This window comes from Silene latifolia, chromosome 7, assembly GCF_048544455.1.
Source record: "Silene latifolia isolate original U9 population chromosome 7, ASM4854445v1, whole genome shotgun sequence".
In the NCBI taxonomy this organism is placed as follows: Eukaryota; Viridiplantae; Streptophyta; class Magnoliopsida; order Caryophyllales; family Caryophyllaceae; genus Silene; species Silene latifolia.
In genome coordinates this window covers 120,784,761-120,805,684 of record NC_133532.1, presented here as the reverse complement: position 1 = coordinate 120,805,684, position 20,924 = coordinate 120,784,761, and the positions used below count along the sequence as shown (strand labels likewise).

Below are 20,924 nucleotides of genomic sequence, written 5' to 3'. Positions count from 1 at the left end.
CCGCGAACTCATATCCAAGACTCCTCGGCGGCGAGTCAACAGGGCCCGCCGGCCTGCCATGGGTCCCTCGGCCGAGGGTAGATCGATCTTTCCACCGCTTTAGCCACTTGGCCACTACGCGACAAAAGGTGAAAGTCTATAAATACTCCTCAACCCTCATTGAGGAAAGGATCCGAAAAATAACCTAAACACCTCATAATCTGGTAATATCTTCCTTATCTTTCTACAATATATACTTCGCCAAGTAACACACGACTTAATCCCTTTAAGTTTACTGACTTGAGCGTCGGAGTGAGTTCGCTCGGTACAAAGCCGAGCCCTCAGTTTGTTCATTGTTTCAGGAGACCGAAAGGAGGATTCAATCAAAGACATCATTCTACAAGCACGAGTGGTAACAAATAACTGCTCTGGAATTACACCCGGAACAGAAAGTTAACCTATCTCGTTTTTAAGGTCATTAATTCTCGATACAAAGTTGATTATTATCATTAACTAAATGTAAATATTCCGATATACTAATCAAAAATCAAAAAAGAATATCAATATTAATCCTTATTAAAAGTAAGCTCTTGCCAAGGAGAGACTATTCCTAGTGCTATTACTTTATTTAATTTCCCACTTTGTTTAATCAATTATTATGACATTTTTTTTGGTGCCGATTATCAAACAAAATCTAATAATAATATAATATTGATCAAAATCTGCTCTAGGCTTATCAAAAATCAGAGTGATAAAGACATTTTGATCCCCTAATCTATTAGTCGATTAGGTCCAATTTCGATCTTAATTGAATAATTTAATTTAAAGATGAAGCGGCCAAGTATTAGAAAATGTATTTGTTTTTAATGTGTGCTCTTAGGGTACACGTTAGAAAAATCCTTATAGAAGATATAAAAAAACAACAAATGTAATACATACAATGTACTGAAACTTGGTAAAATGACGTTTACTTATATCACATGAGAGTATGAAACACTATTATTCTATGAGACTTCCCAAATAACATGTATACTAATGTCTTGTTCTTTTTAGTTGAAATGAATTGAGATGTGCTTAATTGAATGAAGATGAGTCGAGCTGATACAAGGGTGAATTGAATTGAATTGAATGAAGTTAAGCTTAATTGAACAGAACGAAGTTGAAATGAATTGAATGAAGTTGAAGTAAGTGTTCAGTTGAACCGTGCTGAATTTAATTGAGCTAAATTAAACTGAATGAATTCTAAGTTAAATTAAACTAAAATAAGCTAAATAAATTGGATGGAAAAAATACCTTTACTCTAAAATAAAATGACAATATCCTATCCTAATATATAGGTCACCTCAAGCACCAATAAGTTAACACTTGGCAATCTCAAATGAGGCAAGAAGTCAATAACTATCAACTTCGAATAATTTTGTTGGCCGTTCCAAAAATAAACAAGTCAATTATTTTCATTTGACATATTTACCCAATCCACGTACTATCCAATTATGTCTAGCTAGTTCGTTGTTAAAGTTGAATAATAAATATTCAGGGGTCTGACATTAATAAAAGAGGGTAGAGGTGATTAATTTAGTAGTAATTAAGTGCTATTATTGACAATTTTGTTTAGTGTCCTTGTCTACTTATTTATTTTATTTGTTCTCGTTAAAGACGACCAACCTCTTACAAGCGGTAATAATCTCATATGAAATACTCCTTTCGTTCCGGTCAATAATTATCATTGTCTCAAATATGTAAAACGAAGACAATAATAACTACTTAGTGAGATGGAGGAAGTATTAATTTAAGAGCATAACTATTTAGATATGAATATAAGATGTATGAGATTCATGTATCAAGTAGACGAGATAAATTAACTGGTGTAAATGGCCAAATCGGTATTTATATCCCAAACTCGAGATTCAAGATGAATGTGAAAGACTTTAAAAATTAAGAGCGTCAGATAAAGACTTGATGCTCTTTCTTTTAATTTTAACATTATTGTATTTTTAGCATTCTAATTGTGAAACCTTGAGGATAATATTATCATTCTCTCCGTCCAATCTCACTCGGGTCCGTCTAAATTAATGGTAAGAAAAATTATCGATAACTTGCAACAATATTTTCAAACAAAATACCGCAATATATATACATACATTAAATTGGTAAAACATTACAACTTCATATGGAATAACCCTTGATCATTACATTTGAACATAGTAAGGATCATTATTTTCTCTTGTTATTTGTAAACAAGGAGTAGAAATAAAATCTAGAAATTACTAATAAACAACTAAAATTACTTAAAATCATGGAAAATATTTTTTCTTAACAATTATTTTCCCCTTCCCCTACTCTTGGATAGCTAGTACGTATTTCTCTACAAATTTTCTTAAAACACATGCTTTAATACTCTCACACACATTCGTATATATGTGTCTGGCAGTCTGGCACAGATTAGAAAAACCGTTCTTATAAATGGACTATCTCTCAAGAAAACCCGTCATTCTCATGATATTATCCCTAGCTTCACACAAATTCCTACCTTTAAGAGGACTAAAAGACCTTGCCATTTCTCCACTTAACCTCCTCTCAACAATTATATGTGGAGGCAATCTCAACCCTTGATCATCAACACTATTATCCTCATAATCCTCATCAGACGACTCAAAACACGCCACGCCATCATCATCATATCGAAAAGAGTTGTCTCTTGATGGTATGTTCATAGGTGCAGAGGATGCAACAATCCTTCTTTGTATTTTTGGAATGTTCTTCAACTTTGTTGGCCTTGTTGACCCATTTGATGGTAATTGGTTGTAATGTCGATGTTTTCGACCATCGGTTTTATCTTCATTATTATTGTCAACACTTTGATCATATGAGTAATTTGAGAACATTAGGTCGGATTCTTGAAATTCATCAAAATCCATTATATGAGGATACCGGCCTTTAGACTGCTGAATAACAGAGTCAGAAAAGACAATTTTAAAAACTGTGTTAGGATGACAAATAGGTTTTTTTTTTGAATAATGTGATAAATTAGATGAAAATGTAACAATTTGGAGTGTTTTTTTGTATGGGAATGAGTTTAGGTATTTTTTGTATTTGAGAATGAGTAAGGAAGATGTATGAGAAAGGTGAGGAATTGAGAAATGGGATAAAAGGGTATATATAAGGTGTTATGGATTATAATAGGGTGGAGTGTGGAGGAAAATGATTGGTTAAAATATGAAAAAAAAAAGGGGAATATTATATGATTGGGGAATCATTTGTGCCAAGTAAGTACATCTTTGATTTTGTCTTTGGTTGGCATCGAGTGTAGGATGCTAAATTGCTAATAGTTTATACTTCCCGGAATTTGGGTTGGATATATACTTGGATCCCCATTTGTGCTTTTAGAAAGGTAAGGTAAAAAAATAAAATGGTTATTTTTTTTTTTTTCGACAATTGTATAAAATGGTTTGTTTGGAGTTTATTTGGAGTAGGGTTTATTTGGAATTTGTTTTAGCAGTTAGGGTTTGGAGATGTATAGTGAGATAATGGAATGTTAGTTGAGATAACACATGTATTTATACTAAGCAATGTGTAGTTTGAGTTGTTTTTTAATTAATATATATGTTAGGAAGTTGCGTCATAATCATCATCATATCTCTCTGCTGCTTCAAATCTTATTACTAACCCTTCTCATTCCATATTGTCCGTTCATATGCACAGGGATGGCAGTAATAATGCATGCATCAGAATTATAACGGGCCGTAATTATGCATGCATCTAGTAATATTTAATTTTTTTTTTTTTTTTTAAGAACAAACAACAACGGTTATTTATAAACAACCCGCTGTCTTTAGTTATAACAACGGTTTTGTATATTACAACCCGTTGTTATAACTTTCCCCCCAAAATTGAGTCACATTTTCCACAACGGGTTTTTATACTTAAAACCGCTGTTAATCGTTTTAACAAGTTCCTTAAGAAAACCAACCGTTATTAAAACCTTTTACAACGGACGCTTTAACAACGTCCGCTTTTTTATATAACAACGGTTTTTAACCGTTGTTATAGCCTGTATCTGTAGTAGTGTTTGTATTCATTACTAGATAATGTGAGACTAAAATGATACCATAATTTATTGAGGTATTGTAATTTGACATGGCTATTGGTTGGATTCAAATTGGATCGACTTGAATGTGACCTGAGCTAACCAGCGTGGGGGAGCCAGCTCGACTCGACTCGACTCATGGGCACGCCACACAGGGCCTAGTTTTGCTAGCACAACACAATTTATCTCCAATCCGGGCGGGGTCCTTACCAAAGTCTCCAGTCAAGCTCGCCTGGGGCTAGGGGTGTACACTGAGCTGGGTCGGGTTGTCAATTTGTGGCCTAGGGCGACACTAAAAGGGTCGGGTTGGGCTCCATAATGTCTGGCCCGTGCCCCACCCATATAGTGTTTTTTTTGAATTTTTAGCAGGCCAAGCTGAGTTGGGCTAGAAATTTGGGGCGCTGGCCCGACCCTGGTAGAGGGGTGGGCTTGGCTGGGCTGGCACACGGTCTGGCTGGGCTGGAAAAAATCGGCTCACTGATGCGGGTTGGGCCGGGCTTGGCCGAGCTGGCACGCACCGTTGAACAGCTCTACCCGGGGTCATTAAAACAAAAGGCCTATTTGGGCTGGGTTTGAGCCAGACACAAGGAAGCCCAGCCCCCTTCCCCTTATAGTCGGGGTCGGCCACTCGATCACGACCAATCCGTCGTAGGAGTGGCTCGGTCCGTACCCGCACTCCCCGTTGGGCACCTCTCAATGTGGTCCTTGATTGACCCACCTGGCCGACTATAAGCTAGCCCGTGGAAAGGGTAGAATAAGTCGAGTCGTCTCAACCTTAACCCTTAACGCTGAACATACTCTGATACTCGTGATTACGTTTGGTCGAGTGTGTTAGACCATTTTTGCTGGCAAGTCAATGGTAGGCCAAAAGAATCCGACCCTAAGCCATCTTTAGTTAGCCACCGAGTCAAGCGAGCCATGCGACGAGCCGACGAGCAACACAAATATATCAATCAAACTTGCTAAATCGACCTCTTTCCTAACTATCTCAAATAAGAATTTTTATTCGTATCCGGCTGAAAAAAGGAAACTTGGAAGAGTCAAAGTTGTGAGATATTTGCCGATAAATCCTAAACTCTTAAAAAGTTTAAACTTACTACTACTATTCATATGAATAGTGCAAGCTGAGACCTCCTCATCCGTTGGATTCTCTCTATTGATCCTCTCCCTCCATTTCTCTTTAATTCACAGCCACATTCTAAACCCTCACATTCTCATCCACTCTCACAATGCCTCTCTCTCAGCAAACCCTAGAGCTCACCCAAATCGAAAAAATCGAAGATCCTGTTCAAGGTATTTCCTCCAAATTTCATATCAGTTTGATTTAATTATTATTTTTGTAAGGGTGTAATAGTGATTCCGTTTGTTGGATATTGGTTGTTCTTGGTGGTTGTTTGATCTAAACATGCAAATAGTTTAGATTATTATTATTATTATTATTGTTATTATTTATTGTTGATCGTCTCAGAGTTCTTGTTCGGAGTTTATTAGTTTCATGCTTTTGCCTTTCATTTTCCTCTACTGTCCTCCAATCAAAATGGCTCTCACAACCTGCCGCTTTGCTACCTGGATCGTCGTCTGCCTAATTCTTACCTTATTTCTTCATTTTCGATTTTGATTCAACTAATTTCACATTGCTTTTGCTAGAGATCCGTTTTCGTTTTTGGCGTGTATGCAACATCGTCGTGATTGACTCGGGATCATCATTCATCATCGCACTTAAGCTCCAGGTTTTATAGTTTTTCATTTAAAATTCTACCTTTAATTTAGCAATGGTGGTATTATGATGATGACTGAACTATATCTATGGTTGATTGAAGTATGATCTTTGCTTGATTTTGGTGTGGGGTTTTAATGGGTTTTTTTTATTTAATTAACATTTGTTTGAGTTTATAGTTTAAGGGTTTCAGTTTGGTTTTTTTTAGGGGTATATAGCCTTTCATTCTGTCTTGCTATTGTATTCTTCATATTCGAGTCATCGCTTCTTTGTTTTACGATCAAGCTTCCGGTTGCAATTATTAAGATTAACATTCAAATGAATCAACACTCACAATTTGTGGTTCATAAAGTCATTATGGGTCTACTATCTTGACCTCGTGAGACTGGTTGCATTTGCGCGCAGTGATGATCCTCTATGACATACATAGTTGATGGTTTGACGAATCTGTACAATCAGGAACCAAAGCCTTGGCGATTAGCTTATAATTTTCATGAGTTTGCATCACATGCCGCCGTAATGAGGCTATAAATCCTGCTTTTTCGTTAGCTTTTCTTTTGCTTCTTATTATTCCCGTGTGTCTTTTTTGGTTCTGATGGGATTCAAACTGGCAACTTGCTGTCAAGTGTGTATCTTCTAACATGATTATATCTGTTTCGTTATTCTGTGCAGCCACCAATGTTTTTGGTGCAAAACCAATGGCCATGCTTCGCGTGCGATATTCTAGCGGAAAACTACATTCCTTAAGCACTTGCTAGAAGTAAATATCTAGGTGATTATATGCTCCCGAACCTTTGCGGCGGTGATTATCAAAATTTGTAGCAATTATTTTTAGGAGTATGATGTACCCAACACCTCACTCCTTACTTAAATACTCTGTGCTTATTTACTAGCTTTGCCTTTATTAATATCTTGCTAAACCGCTTTCTTCAGATACAACACCTTTCGCACATATCCACCGAGATTGTCAAGAAAATGCCTAAGAAGGATCGCGGAGGAAGTAAGTCCAACCGTAGTTCTAGCCGTTACCGTATCTAAAACTCTTGCAAGCGATTCCATTTTGATGAGTCCAAAATCCTTCAAAATACCCTTTTTAGATTATAATCTTGGCGTTTATTTCTCATTTATGTTGGATTTAGGTCCGGAGACTGCAGCGACTCTGGGACAAAGAAACGAAATAACCAAAGTTAGCAAACAGGAGTATGGAAGATTACAAAATGTGAGATTTCCCAACTTCTTTTATCGATAGTTCTCGATTTCTGCAATGAGATACATTGGTGTATTTCCGTTCATCGTGTGCAACTAATTCTTATTAGACATGTAATCCAAATATTCATTGTTGACATCTTTAATACAAAAACAAGAAAAGGGTATCCCGTATCCCAAAATGATTTGGGCTGGCTAAATGAATTGTTCATTTTCGCTATTTTGCTATGTCGCTTTGATGCCTTAGGTATTCGGCCTGTTGAACTACGTTTTCTTATTCGTTTCACATTAGAATAGTGTTAAACCTGTTTTACTCAGCAATGAAAGTGATATTGGTTTATTTGATAACATCTTTTGTTCACAGGATGATGAATAGAGCTTCAAGGTTGGAACTTGGTGTTCATGATCAAAGAAGGTTTGATCCTACATTCCTACCTTTCAGTTTTTTCCGCGTTTATTTCTCCCTTGCAATCCCTGCCTTCCATTCATTCCTCTACCCTCAAAACCCTTTCGTTCCATTCATTCCCCCTTTCAATTTCGAACCCTCATCCTCTTCACCCACATACCACCCGGTGTCAACAATCACGCATTTATGGTGATTTATTTCTCCATCTCCATCCAAATCCAGGTTTGTTACCATTGATTGTTTTCCCTTTTTGGTTTTGTTCGTTTTGTGTTTCTTAGAGGGGATCTATGCAATTGCACTCTAAGTACCACCAAGTTCTCCCCCCGCTACCGTTGGATCTCTCACCTTTAAATCTCAATCCTCCATTTTTCATTTATTGACAGCCACATCTTTTCCATTCTTTCTAACGCCTCTCGTCTCACTCTCTAACCTACTTCACGCCTTCACCATCAACAACTCTCTTCTCAATCCTCATCATCTTTGATCCTCAACCCCTGCTTCAATAGTTTACCTGTGCTTTTTTGGGTTCCATTCTCCTCATTTTCATCCGTCTGTTGCTTCTCGGCCGGGATCCAGTTCTCTAATCAAGACCTAGGTATTTAATTCTAATCTTGAATCCTATTATTTGTTGATTTTTTCAAACTAATCTGGTTCCTTTCTCGTTTTAACTTATTGTTAAGTAGTCAACATGTTGCTGATTTTTTTGTTTTTTTGTTTATGTGGGTTCTTTTTTCAATCCTTATCATAATGATGTTTATGTGGCTGTCAATTTTAACTTAACTATTGTCAACACGAATGACTCAAATCCATTTTTTTGTTTTTTGTTTAAGGTTGCTGCCGGATTTAGAGCAACTCAGCCATGTCGTCAATCGATTTGAGTTTATGAGGTATGATCAAATTAGCTTGGTTCATTTTTAGGTAGTTTAATTTAATTTTCGATTTATTTGTTACTATCATATGATTCTTTCACTTATTATATTGATTATATTTTGGGGGTTTGTGGACTGTGGTTGTGATTGCAGGTGATGTTGGTGTAGTTGTTGAGGGCAACGAAAATCGGCCAAAAGTTCAGGTTCTAGATTCGCCTTTTTTCAGTTTTAAGTGTTGTAGTTGTCAATTGTGTTCTAGGTTCTACGTTTGTTGTAAATATTCGTAGATTTAGGATATGTTAGTGATAGGATTTGTGTAGTTGACTTAGTAGATCACATGTAGATAACTTAGGAAACAAATGTTGGCAATGAAGACGTATAATTACCAGGGGTGTTTCAGTGAGATATAGATTCTTGTGATGATTAGACATTAGTATCATCGCCATGGACTCTTGATGGGAGGGAAGGAGGGAGAACGTATTTGCTTGGTTTTGTTCAGATTGTTTTCTCATGTGCGGTGTCCTCGCCGTTGTTTCTTGTTTAAAGAGATGGAGGGGGAGGGGGCACAAAGCATGGGGAAGGGGTATAGAGAGGGGAGAGGCAGGTCATTGGATTCACAAAATACAAATTAGAAGTGGGATTTTGTTTCTTTGATGAAGTTTGGCTCAATAGTTCTGTGTCAGATTGATCACTTAACCCTTAAAATTGTGAAAACGCAGCAGACTTGGAAAGCGGACACTGACAGGACGATCGGCATTCAAGTGCACGATAATCCCAGACTCCTCCAAAAGAGTTTAGATATAGATAGGTTGGAAACTACTTAAAACCTCAAGAAGGCAAGGCAGGGGAAGAGGAAGGTTAATCGTCGGCGAGTAAGGTTTGTTATTGAGTTCTTTGAACTGAAGTTTTAGTCACTACTACTATGTTTCTTCACACTGTTGTAATTGAGATTGAGAGGTATTGCCTTGTAGACCAATAAGAGAACGAAGAGAGTGAAACCATATGATGTAAAAGTTATTTGTCAACAGGTGTGTCATTCGATAGTAGAAAGCTTTGGACATGGTGGCAGACAAGCATCACAAATCGCCTCTTTTGTGATCTCAATTACAGGTTACATATATCACTTGAAAAGTTAGCTCAAAAAAAAAATCTGATCGTTTGAATTAATTTGTGTTAATTTAATAAATGATGGAATTAATTACCTTGCCTTGTTTCTTCATGAACTACGACGTGTTCTTGACCGGTCTTGCACTACTACATTCTTAACGATGTATGACTGGTTGAAGGTAGACACATCTTCCTCGATTTTTTTTTTCACATTTGAACTTCTGTTTTGAGATAGCATCTTCTTTTAGCACAGAGACAATTAAGTTGTACTTGGGCACTAAACCCCTAAAAACATATCAAATATTAGCTGTAGGCAAGTAGTCAAATTAGGAGTTTATTAGACATCATGCGAAAGTTGGAGAGATTATAAACATGCTTTGACACTTATACTTGATCAAAAAACAAATTTCTTTATCTTATCTTATCGTTCTTATTTGTTTCATAGTGTTGTCTAAGAATTAAAGTACTTCATTATGGGTATAAGTATATAACACGTGTATTTTCAGTTAGAAGATATTCATGCAAGCTTGTTTCTTGGCAAATGCGATGCGAATTTGAATAGAGCAAACCACAAGCAAGGACATAACCAAACAAAAACAACGAGATTTTGCAATGGTATTGGCTTGTTCCATGTGCTGATTGGTGTTATATGGGCTTATATGCTGGTAAGTGCTCATAATAACATATTTTCATCTAGCAAATCAGTAGCATACTCTTGACTTTCTCCGTGATCGTATCATATTAAAATAATTAAAATTGATAGAGGATATGGTGTTTTACATGGACAATCAGTTAAAAGAGAGCAGGCCAGCAAACTGTACTATTGTTAAAAACTTTAAATAGCTTCTGAAGTAATCTTCAAGACTTGATTAATACAATAGGGATCTGGTTCCATTTCGCAATAGTTTTTCGATGAATTTAACAAAGACGGATAATTTTCTTGGCTTCTAGAGAATAATAGGTTAGAGAATGATAGGTTAAAAACTTGCCAATGATAAGTTTTCCGAGTGTTCTACTTCATGTATTCATGTAATAGGGCTTTGTACACTATAAACTTAATCAGTAATCTATTTCTTCCTCCGTTCCATTGAATTGTTTACGATTTCTATTTTAGGCCGTTCCATTTGATTCTTTATGCTTCCGTATATGGATATCTTTTGCTCAATCAAACGACCAGCATACCCTTATTTACTTTTTTATCTTTTGGTGTCTGCGTGACAAAAGGTGTGAGACTTACATGAGGGTATTTTGGTGACTGAGCATATGTCCACTCTTTTTTTAAAACTAAATTTGTGGTACTTTTAACAAAAAAATGATAGCTTGCTAATATACAGCACTACATGGGAATATTGGGAAGCCTGCATTTTTTTTATTGATCAGCTCTTGGGTCACTTATTTATTCTTTACTTATAATGGTGTGCGAACTTATGTAGGGTGCGAGTATCTTGGCTTGGAAATTCAAGCAGCCATCAATTGTGTTTAGCCAGCTGCATCTCTCACGAGGCATAACCAGCCTGTTGATATGATGTTTGTTGAAGCAATAGATTTGACTCCGGTGTAATGGACAATTCTATTAGAGTAAGCAATCTGGTGTCATTTATCAGTTCAAGCTTTTTGTTAATTTAGGTCGTACAACTTAAATACTCCTTCCATTTGTCTCCTTTGCTTTTTGCTAACGATTTTCTCGGAGTTTGAAATCTTGAAACGCTACAATGCATCAAGACATTGACGGACCATACTTTTGATGTTATGTCTTTTCTCTCTTGGGATCAATTTTTGTTGTCATATTCTCTGGAGTCTAGACCGATCTGTAAAGGTTAGTCCTCTATAAAGTTGAGGAACATGACTTCTTTTTGTACCTAAATTCTATATTTGGTTAACCGGTGATTTGGGATTCCTAGCTGGTACAAGGAGCAAGATTACTACTTTTCTTAGCAAATGTATCCCCCCTCCTCCCCTTTGAATGTCTGTAGTGAAAATATTGTTGGTTAAAGAGGTTTAAGTTAGAGATTTTATATGGCTTGGTTATTATACGAGGACTATCGAATGGCAAGTAAATTACCTTTCCACATACTTTTAATTTACATCGCAACTTATCTTAAATCTGGGTAGAAATTCACTATTTCATTTCTTATTTTGTTCATCCTTAATACCGTTGTTAACGCTGCCCTGTCTTTGAATAAACTTCCCTAATGTTTGGTATACTGGGTAGTTCAATTAGAGAACCGTGTTTGGATCGTGCACGGGGTAGTGTCATATATTGCAAAAAAAAGCCCACGACTCCGAGCATTTGGTGTAGGTCTACATAAATAGTCTATATATAAGATGTGTGCCAATGTCGCTTCTCATTACACGTACTTATTTTTTGTTCTCTCTTTATAAGATGTTTACTGACATTGCTTCACATATAGTGTAAGGGAGTTAATAATACATTTTATCCACCGTATTCATGTTGTTTATGTGGTTAGTTAGTTTAAACCGTAGAATTTGCTTTGGTTTGCTGATAGAGCTTTAGGGTTGATCTTTGCCATGTGTTGGGATGTTGTCGCTGCTTTGACCTGCATCATGTTATTATTAGACCTACATTATGTAATTACTGCCCTTGCATTAAAATTCATTGCAGATGGTATCCTAATAATGGAATGCGATTTTGCTTCTTTTGCGTCTGCTATTTAGCCTGCCTTTATATGCCAGGTTGTATACTTTGCCCTTATGTTTCATTGAGGCTTTTATGGCGGGCCTTTTTTATGTATTTGATATTTACCTTTTTACAATTTGAAATTCTCATTCATCGCCCTTTAGGTTCATAGGTCGGGCATATGAAGGTGTTTGTGCACCTCCGCTTTCTCAAATGGATAGCTGCAAGCCCCCCACCCACTGATGGAATAAAGGTGATCCTAAATGTCTCTTTTATGTTAAAAAAAAAAAAAATGAACGGCGTACCCCCACTACACCTATGTCACACCCCCCCTACTTTGACATATACTTCTGTCGTATGTAAACAAATGAGAGCTTGGTGATTGTTTTGTGGGTTAACGAGTATGTGTGGTATCATATATGGCTTTTATACCACACTTATATGATATTAGCTCAACTACCAGCGGCATGCAATTTATGTTGCTTAGTAATTTTAATTTTAAGTAAGAGAACATATTAATTGATGGATTGCTTAGCCCTCATTTTTTTCCCATGTCAATAAAGTCCTGAAGCGTGAAGTGTTAGGGAGTATGTAGTTGTCTAATTTTAGGTATTCATGTTTACTGTCAAACATTGAGCATTTCATAATTGATTTCTTTATATTGAGTATTTAATGTTGACCAAGAAAAAGGCTACATACGCAAACATCAGATAGCTATACAACACAACCGAACATTAACAACTTACAGTATATGTACATGTTTCATGGATCTGCAGGAACGGGATAGCTATCTCAAGTACATTGAATCCAAAATTCATGAACCAAAGTGTATGTACAGTCGTACCTACCACCTGCTCTTTCCAGGGCAACTTGGCTAGAGTGGGTTGTGAAGCAAATCTCTCTAACCTAAACAGCAAGACGGTTTTAAGCTGCCTTAGCAAGTTTTGATCCAGTTTATTAACCGCTGTGCCACGGATAAACAGCGACTGTCTAATGTTAGGGTGTTTTGTAATAAACTGCAAAGGCATATAAAGAACTAGCTCTTGGCAGTTGCGCTTATTTAGTAACAAACGACTAATAGATCCATATTAAATATTGTGTATAAGTAACTATCTTTTCTACAATACTATGTTGTTCACTTTCTATGCACTATTTGCTTTGGCGCATCATAATCTCAAAGGTAAAACTGCAAACAGGCGGGGGATTATAGCTTCAACTTTATTACCCCAGATCGACAGGTTTATACACAAAATGTACTATACACAGAACCGTTAAATATTCGCAAAGTTTCCTCAAAGCTTACTATGCACGGAACCACAAATCGGGGCTCCGCGCCCGGGAGGGCGCGACGCAACGACTAGTTACCATAAAAATATCATACAACGACGCACTTCATGACCCATAAACCCTCAATCATTCACTCCTAATTTTTTTTCTCTAGAAACCTTGCTCCTCACTCTATCCCTTCGCAATTTCCCCCCTCTTCGTTTTTGTCTACAGGTTAGATTCTAATCTTTCTATATTTATTTGATTTGATTTTGTTTACCTTAGATTGTTTTTTAATTAATCTAATTTATTACTAAATCCCAATGTTTTTTGCTGATTAACTAGAGAACATTGACCTTGTAATTTATGATTTTATTCATGGTTTTTTATCAAATTGTTATGAAAAATTGTAACTTTATTAGTTTTTATCATCTGGGTATTGTGATTTCATGTGTTTTGATCGGGGTTTGATTTGATCTCGTCAAATTTGCGTTCGTTCGTATGAGGGTTTAATTTCTAGGGTTTCTAAAATTACAATTTTGCAGCGTGTGATTAATTTTACGAAGGGTTTAGTTTCTAGGATTTTGCGTTTTCTAAAGTTTCAATTTTGCAGCGTGTTATTAGTTTTTATCAGCTGGGTAATGTGATTTCATTTGTTTAAATTCTGGGTTTGATTTGATCTCGTCTAATTGTCTTTTATGCATATGCGGCCTTAGTTTCTAGGGTTTGAGTTATCTAAAGTTCCAATTTTGCAGTGTGTTATTGGTTATTATCATCTGGGTATTGTGATTCCATGAGTTTTAATCTCAGCAAATTTGCCTCTCGTTTGTATGAGGGTTTTGTTTCGAGGGTTTTGCGCTCTCTAAAGTTTCAATTTTGCAGGTGTTATTAGTTATTATCATCTGGGTATTGCGATTCTATGTGTTTTAATCCGGGTTTGATTTGATCTCGTCAAATTTGCCTTTCGGTTGTAGGAGGTTTTAGTTTTTAGGGTTTTGCTCTCTAAAGTTTCAATTTTGCAGCGTGTTATTAGTTTTTATCATCTGGGTATTGTGATTCTATGTGTTTTAATCCGGGTTTGATTTGATCTCGTCAAATTTGCCTTTCGGTTGTAGGAGGTTTTAATTTCTAGGGTTCCCCCCCACCACCACCACCACCACCAATATCTTCTTCCCATTGTATATGGCAGATGAAAAATACTAAACATACAAGTGCAATTGAGATTAAAGGCTACCATTTACCAGCCACTAACTACTACCCACCAGAACACAACTCACCACCAAAACCATCACTCATCACCACCGTGCCCTCGAAAACCACCGGAGCACCACTCACCACCTCCAGACCCAATAAAACCACCACGAGTGGTGTAATGGCCGAATAGTGCATCACAGATGTTAGCTTTTGATGATTGGTTGTTGTAGATCGGGGTAAATAGGAGAGGTTCAAGTTGGAGATCTGTTCAATAAGAGAGGATGATGAACAGGTTACGGGGGCGTGTAAGTTGAGCAGATTGGTCGGCGATAAGGGTGTGTTCAGCGATGGAGCCACCATGGAGGTGCTTGGTGGTGGGGGTGTTGTGAAAAGATGGGAATTAATAGTTAGGGTTAGTGTCTAATCACACATGATTATACTATGAAGTAATGGCATTACAGTAAATATGTTTTGGTAATCAGGATAAGTAAGTAATTTAAACCCACAAAATATATGCTAAATATGGAATGTAATGGGAAGAACATTATGGTTTTTCCTTAAGGAAAGTTGGAAGAACAAAGTGGTTGGGAGGGAGTAATAGTTATTATCATCTGTGTATTGTGATTTTATGTGTTTTGATATGGGGGTTGATTTGATCTTGTCAAATTTGTGTTTCATTCATATGAGGGTTTAGTTTCTACTTTACAGGGTTTTGGGTTTAATAAAATCTCAATTTTGCAATGTGTTAAATGTTATTTCGAATTAAGGATGTTGAGTTGACGATTATAAGGGAATACAGATGTTTTTGGTACTTTCATTGTTCGATTTGATTGCATATGTTTTTCAAAATCCCCTCACATTTTTAAAAGATTTATACAATTAAATGGAACAGACTAATTTTTTGATATTTTCTTTCGTATTTTATCCCTTCGTATGTAATTTTTTGTTATGTTTTAGTTTTGTGGAAATGATGGTTGTCAGTGTCTTTCCTACTTGGAAACAAAGTATAGAAGTACTTATGTTAGTGTCTTTCCCACTTGGAAACAAAGTATAGAAGTACTTATGGGATGGCCTCTGCCCTCTGCTAGGATTAGTGCCTGATAGAAATCTGTTTGTATCTAGGATAATAGATTCTATGTTCTTGGTTTTGATATAATTTTTGTAAGTTCGCTCGTGTTTTTTAGTTGTAAGTTTAGGTGTCTGAGACATGCTCTGGTGTGTTTTCAATTGATGTTTGAATCCTCGACGTTTTTGGGGTTGCTTCTGTTATTATTTTTGTTGCATGATAGTGATTGTGTCGTGTCACTGAATTATACTATTGAATAGGATATAAATCCTGGATGGTTTAGTATTGCTTTGTTGTGCTCACTCCATCTAGCTATATATGGAGTATGTTTTTTTTAGTATGAGCCTATGAGGCTTGTCACTATTGACTTGAACGCTTAAAGGTTTGTGTCTGTTGAGTCGGTATTGACATAAAATTGAAAAAGGCTATATGTCACTTTTACCTATTGTACGCAAATTGATTCTTTGTTTTTCCTAAATTCATTATTTTTAGGACATCTACTTTAGGTAAAAAATGGCCCACACAAAAACTCCTATGCCAGTGCGGCTGTCTGATTAATTTCTCATCTGCTAAAATTTATGTCTAAAAGCAATTGTAGTGAATCCAAGTTGGTGGAACTTGGAAGGAGTACGTTAGTCTGTCATTTGTGCCTTTGTTCTAATCATTTGTTATTGGTCGCCTTAGGCAAAAATGGGGAAGTCATTCGATGTAGCAACTGCTGTTGTGGATAAGCCTGTGGTTGTCAAGAAATTGAAGATAAAAATACTTGCTAAGAAGCCTGAGAATGGGGTTGGGGATATCTCAAAACAAGTGGAAGAACAGAATTGTGCGAAAAGGTTGTCATCAACTGATGACAGGACGCCAAATGCTGTAGCTGCTCAGAAGGTTTACTCTGATATGAGGAAAAAACCCATGGATGGAGGTTCCCAGCTTTCAGGAGAAAGGTGCCTGGGCAAATCTTCTTTAATTGGCAATTCGACGAGACGTGCTTGTGGTAATGAGAATAGTAAAACTATCGTAGGAAAAAAGCGTGGTTATGAAGGATTATCAGATTGTCAGGAGAGTAAGAGGTTGAAGATGGACTGTATTGCTACTTCTCGATGTCAGAGTGTTCTCTTAAAGCTAATGAAACATAAATTCGCCAAACCATTTCTGGACCCTGTCAATCCTGCCGCATGGGGAATCCATGACTATTTTGACATAATAAAACACCCTATGGATCTTGGGACAGTAAAGACTAAATTGCATCGGAATACATACATTAGTGCCGAGGAGTTTGAGGCTGATGTTAGGCTGACATTTTCTAATGCAATGCTGTATAATCCTTCAAACAATTGGGTTCATCAGCATGCAAAGAGGCTCAGTGAAGTATTTGATTGTGAATGGAAGCCTGTGAAAGCAATGTTGTTTAGAGATAACAAAAATGTTATAAGAAAGCGAGCCGAAGTTGGTGTTGACAAATCTGCATTTAGTGTGAGAAGCAAGGTTGTGGAAGGTCATTCAGCCTGCGGAGATGCTGTCAGAAATACAATGTTACAAAAGGAAAATCGTTCTGAGAACCTACACAAAGTGTCTTTCGAAGTATGGGGGAGTGATGGGCAAGGTGTAAAAGTAAGTTCTCGCCCTTCTCAAGTTCTTACCTTTTTGATTCTCATACATATTAATCGTGTTCACTGAAAACCTTTTCTGTTTCCTAGGATCATATGCCCCAAAGCTCTAAGCAATTAAGATTTAGTCCAAAATTCAATGGTAAGAGTTAATATATTGTATTAGATGTGATTAAGATGCGATTATTGCTTTGCTATATGCAATTCCAATGCATTGCATTTATATGCTACTGGATACTGCATGTAGGGCCTGTATCCTGTCGAGAGAAGGAAAGTGATTGTCCTATGTCAACAAAGGCAAATCATGGAAGTTCGGACAGGGTAAAGGTTCCTACTGAGCTAAATGATATAGAGGCGAGTTTCTCTTTTTGTTTCGATGCTATTTGTTATTTTTTTTCCCTCTCTCTTCTTTTCCTCTTTTAAGTGCTCGTAGTAGGCTAGTAGCTCAATTTCCACCACTGGTCATCTGGAAACAATCCCTTTGGGTGAACAACACTGGGAAAAGGTTTTGCACATACATCCGACCCCTTATCCTGTAGGAAGGTGTATTTGAGGCGCCGTGGTAATGATATTGGGGTTGGTCTTGTATCAGTTCATTTTCTAACAATCTAGCATGTGGTGCAGGTAAAAAATAGTTCAACGGTGCAAGTGACTAAATCCGATCAAGATTCCGAGGGTACGTCTGTTTCTTGACTGTCCATTATAACAAACAATACAAATGAATGTTATTTTGACAAGTGCTTATACATTCCTGTAGGGGCTGTGAGTTGCCTTGATGAAGAACTTGCTGGTGCAAGTAAACCTTCTACTACAACTGGTTCCTATGATAGTATAAAACAAAGTATGTTCATTCAAATTATTTGGCCAAATTTTAGATGCAAACCATCAGCTGTTTGTTATCGGTTGTCAACTCACTCAATTCTTATTTCTGCTTTAGGTTTGGAGACTGCATTAGACATTGAACTTTCTCCTTCAAAGGCTTTACGAGCTGCAAAATTGAGGAGTCGGTTTGCTGCCACGATACTCAAGGCCCAAAATAAGACACTTCTGCAACCTGTAAGGGTTAAATTTATATCTCACGAGAGACTCATGAGTCATATCAGCTTGTTCAAGTTAATTCAGTGTTGAAATTTTTTTGCAAGTTTATTTACTTGTACTTTGTATCAGGTCGGTAGAACGGATGCTGCAATTTTGGAGCAAGAGAAGGAAATATTGGTGAGGAAGCAGCGTGAAGGTGATTATCTGCAATTCTTTTTCTTTTTGTTGAGTACCATTTTGAAATTATCGCGAAAAAACAATTATCTCAGCTGATAACGTTGTAAAAAACAATGTCCCTATAGGATCTGGGTTCGGTTAGTAGATTTAGCTGAAACAACCAATTCAAGAGATCATGTTTAGTCTAGAATTCAAGGAATTATTGTTCTAGTGCTACTTGTACATGACACATCGCGTACCTTCAGCCCATCCTATACATATACCGACATTTTTCCATTCTCCAATATTTCGGATTACATCTATTTTCTGTGTCTTGAGTATTTTGATTTCATGTATTGTTTTCGTATTTAATGTGAATTTGCTTGATTTTAGACAAATGTCTTATTATGACGGCTGAGTTATCAAGTTTTTGAAGGTAACAACAACCACTATTTGAAGTGGTATCGGCCGCAATTGTGGCAAAAACATGCGAGATCTGAACGGAGTCTTAGATTAAAATTGTAACCGAAATTTAATACCATGTCTATTGACCTGTAATCTGTGTCCATTTTTGCAGAGAGAGCCAGGATCGAGGCACAAGTGAGAGCAGCTGAGTTGGCTGCCCGATCAAAAGCTGAGAGTGAATTCAGGAAGCAAAGGCAAGAAGCCAGAGAAGCTGCCCGGGCTGCCCTTGAGAAGGTCAATCACATTACTCTCATGGCCTTGAGAGATTTTCTCGCATCCATGGTGGTCATGAGAGGTTTACTTTATATAACCTGTTATTCGTGACTATGCAGATGGAGCGATCCATCAATCTCGATGATAATTTCCACACTCTCCGAGATCTGGAAGCCCTGCTTGGTACCAGCTCCTCGTTTGTTGTATGCCATGATAATAGGTCCCACCGTGCCTGGAATCAAATTGGGAGCAATGAACTAGGAAGCCCGTTAGAGCGCTTGGGATTATACATTAAAGCCGAGTATCGGGTTGGTGACGACGATGATGATGATGAATTGGAAGAGGGGGAGGTACCGTCTTGAAATCTGCGACGTAGAGAATCAGGTTTCTAAATTTTGGTAGTATTTTTTGTGGCTCTTAAGTTTATATATGGAAATAACTCTGTAAAAGCTAACAAGGCGATAAATGGTATCTAAGTGAAGTCCATAACCGTAAGATTATTGGGTATTTTGGGTGAAATCGCGTTGGCTGAAAGGGATAAAGCATCATGTATAATGTGGATAGTGGATCTATTGTAGATATGGTTGGAGTTTTTGTAAATAAAAATGCATCAAGTTCTGTTTATATATGGATATATCACGAGGTGAGCCGGGTTGATCTAGTTTAGTTTCAGCTAGGACTTGGATCGGTTTAAGATGTTTATGAGCCCATGAGATATGTTGTTTCAAGGTTTTATTTGGGTTTCGATTAGGTTATGTTGGTTTACATGACTGTAACTCAGGACCGTGTTGTTTCAATTTGTATTGTGACGAAGAAGTATTTCATTAATGTCTGAAGAAAATAGAACTATGTTGGATCACTGGATGGAGTGTCGTCTCAACACGTGATATGCGCTCAAAGTGAAGTGTCCAAGTAACATGAGTCGAAACAAATATTAACATTTCTAACCAAATTTAAAGATGAAACCTTTCAGTATCGTTTAAGAAGCACAGACTATCTTTTCTGCAAATTATTACCTCTAAAAAAATCAATCAGCAAAACAATTCTTCAATAATGAAACAAAAGTCAGCCCTCAATAGAATGATCAATGACGCAATGTCTACGACAACAATAATACAGCAAGTCTTGCTATAGACGGATATCCGTCTATAGCAAGAGACGGGTCAAATACCCTTAAAATGGTGACATTTTTGGGCCCCATCACGCAAATTATTGTTTGTCTTATGCGTAATGTGGTATGTTACTTGGCACGTCTTTAGTTATAGATGGATAGTTGCCGTCTATAATGAGATTTTGTGCAATAACATTACTCCAGTACCTCAATAGCTCCCGCAAATTCCGAGGTAAGGAGGTCAAATGTACAAGTTTCTATATTGCAAAAATCATCCACAATTACATCAATCCAATCAAATAACAATACTCCCTCCACCCGACCGCCCCAATCATTTATTTACCATTGATTAAAATACCCGAATAAAAAAAGTAAACAAATGAAAGGAACGAGGTGGAATACATTAAGAAGAATGCAATAATAAAGTCTACATCCTTTACTTTAAATACTTTCAATTACTAAATTTTACATATGTAATTTCTGTCGCGCCTGTTTATCCCGTGTGTCTACATTCCTTACTTTTATGTATTTTCAATTACTATGTACTATACAGTTTTTGCCACACCTCTACATCCCTTACTTTAAATACTTCTAATTACTAATAAGTACTATATAACTAATAGATTTGTGGACCTCCTCAGTCATGGTTGTATGAAGAAAAACAACGATACAATAGAATATTAGAAAGTATGCGTAAACGTTTTTATCTAATATTGATCTTTGTTTTATAAAAAGTTTTTGTATTCAATTGAATTGAATGTATTAGCTAATAATAATGCTCACCGGCCAATTCAACCCA

At 36.8% G+C, this 20,924-nt stretch overlaps 2 protein-coding genes and 1 long non-coding RNA gene across 3 annotated transcripts; 2 read left to right on the top strand and 1 right to left on the bottom strand.

Moving 5' to 3' along the window:
- Positions 1 to 2,447: 2,447 nt before the first annotated feature.
- LOC141590648 (protein S40-2-like) lies at positions 2,448 to 2,897 on the bottom strand. The gene has a single exon (XM_074411219.1). It carries the CDS (start codon positions 2,895 to 2,897, stop codon positions 2,448 to 2,450), a length of 450 nt encoding a protein of 149 aa, XP_074267320.1.
- Positions 2,898 to 7,760: 4,863 nt separating this feature from the next.
- LOC141591323 (uncharacterized) lies at positions 7,761 to 8,548 on the top strand. Its single transcript, XR_012520804.1, has 3 exons — positions 7,761 to 7,990; positions 8,226 to 8,282; positions 8,418 to 8,548. It is a non-coding gene; the product is annotated as an uncharacterized LOC141591323 (long non-coding RNA).
- Positions 8,549 to 13,379: 4,831 nt separating this feature from the next.
- Positions 13,380 to 19,638, top strand: LOC141592811 (transcription factor GTE12). Its single transcript, XM_074413643.1, has 10 exons — positions 13,380 to 13,509; positions 16,220 to 17,146; positions 17,233 to 17,284; positions 17,390 to 17,496; positions 17,767 to 17,818; positions 17,900 to 17,983; positions 18,080 to 18,198; positions 18,310 to 18,376; positions 18,914 to 19,035; positions 19,134 to 19,638. The coding sequence occupies exons 2-10, from the start codon at positions 16,226 to 16,228 to the stop codon at positions 19,374 to 19,376; spliced, it is 1,767 nt and encodes a 588-aa protein (XP_074269744.1). The 5' UTR covers positions 13,380 to 13,509; positions 16,220 to 16,225; the 3' UTR covers positions 19,377 to 19,638.
- Positions 19,639 to 20,924: the final 1,286 nt, after the last annotated feature.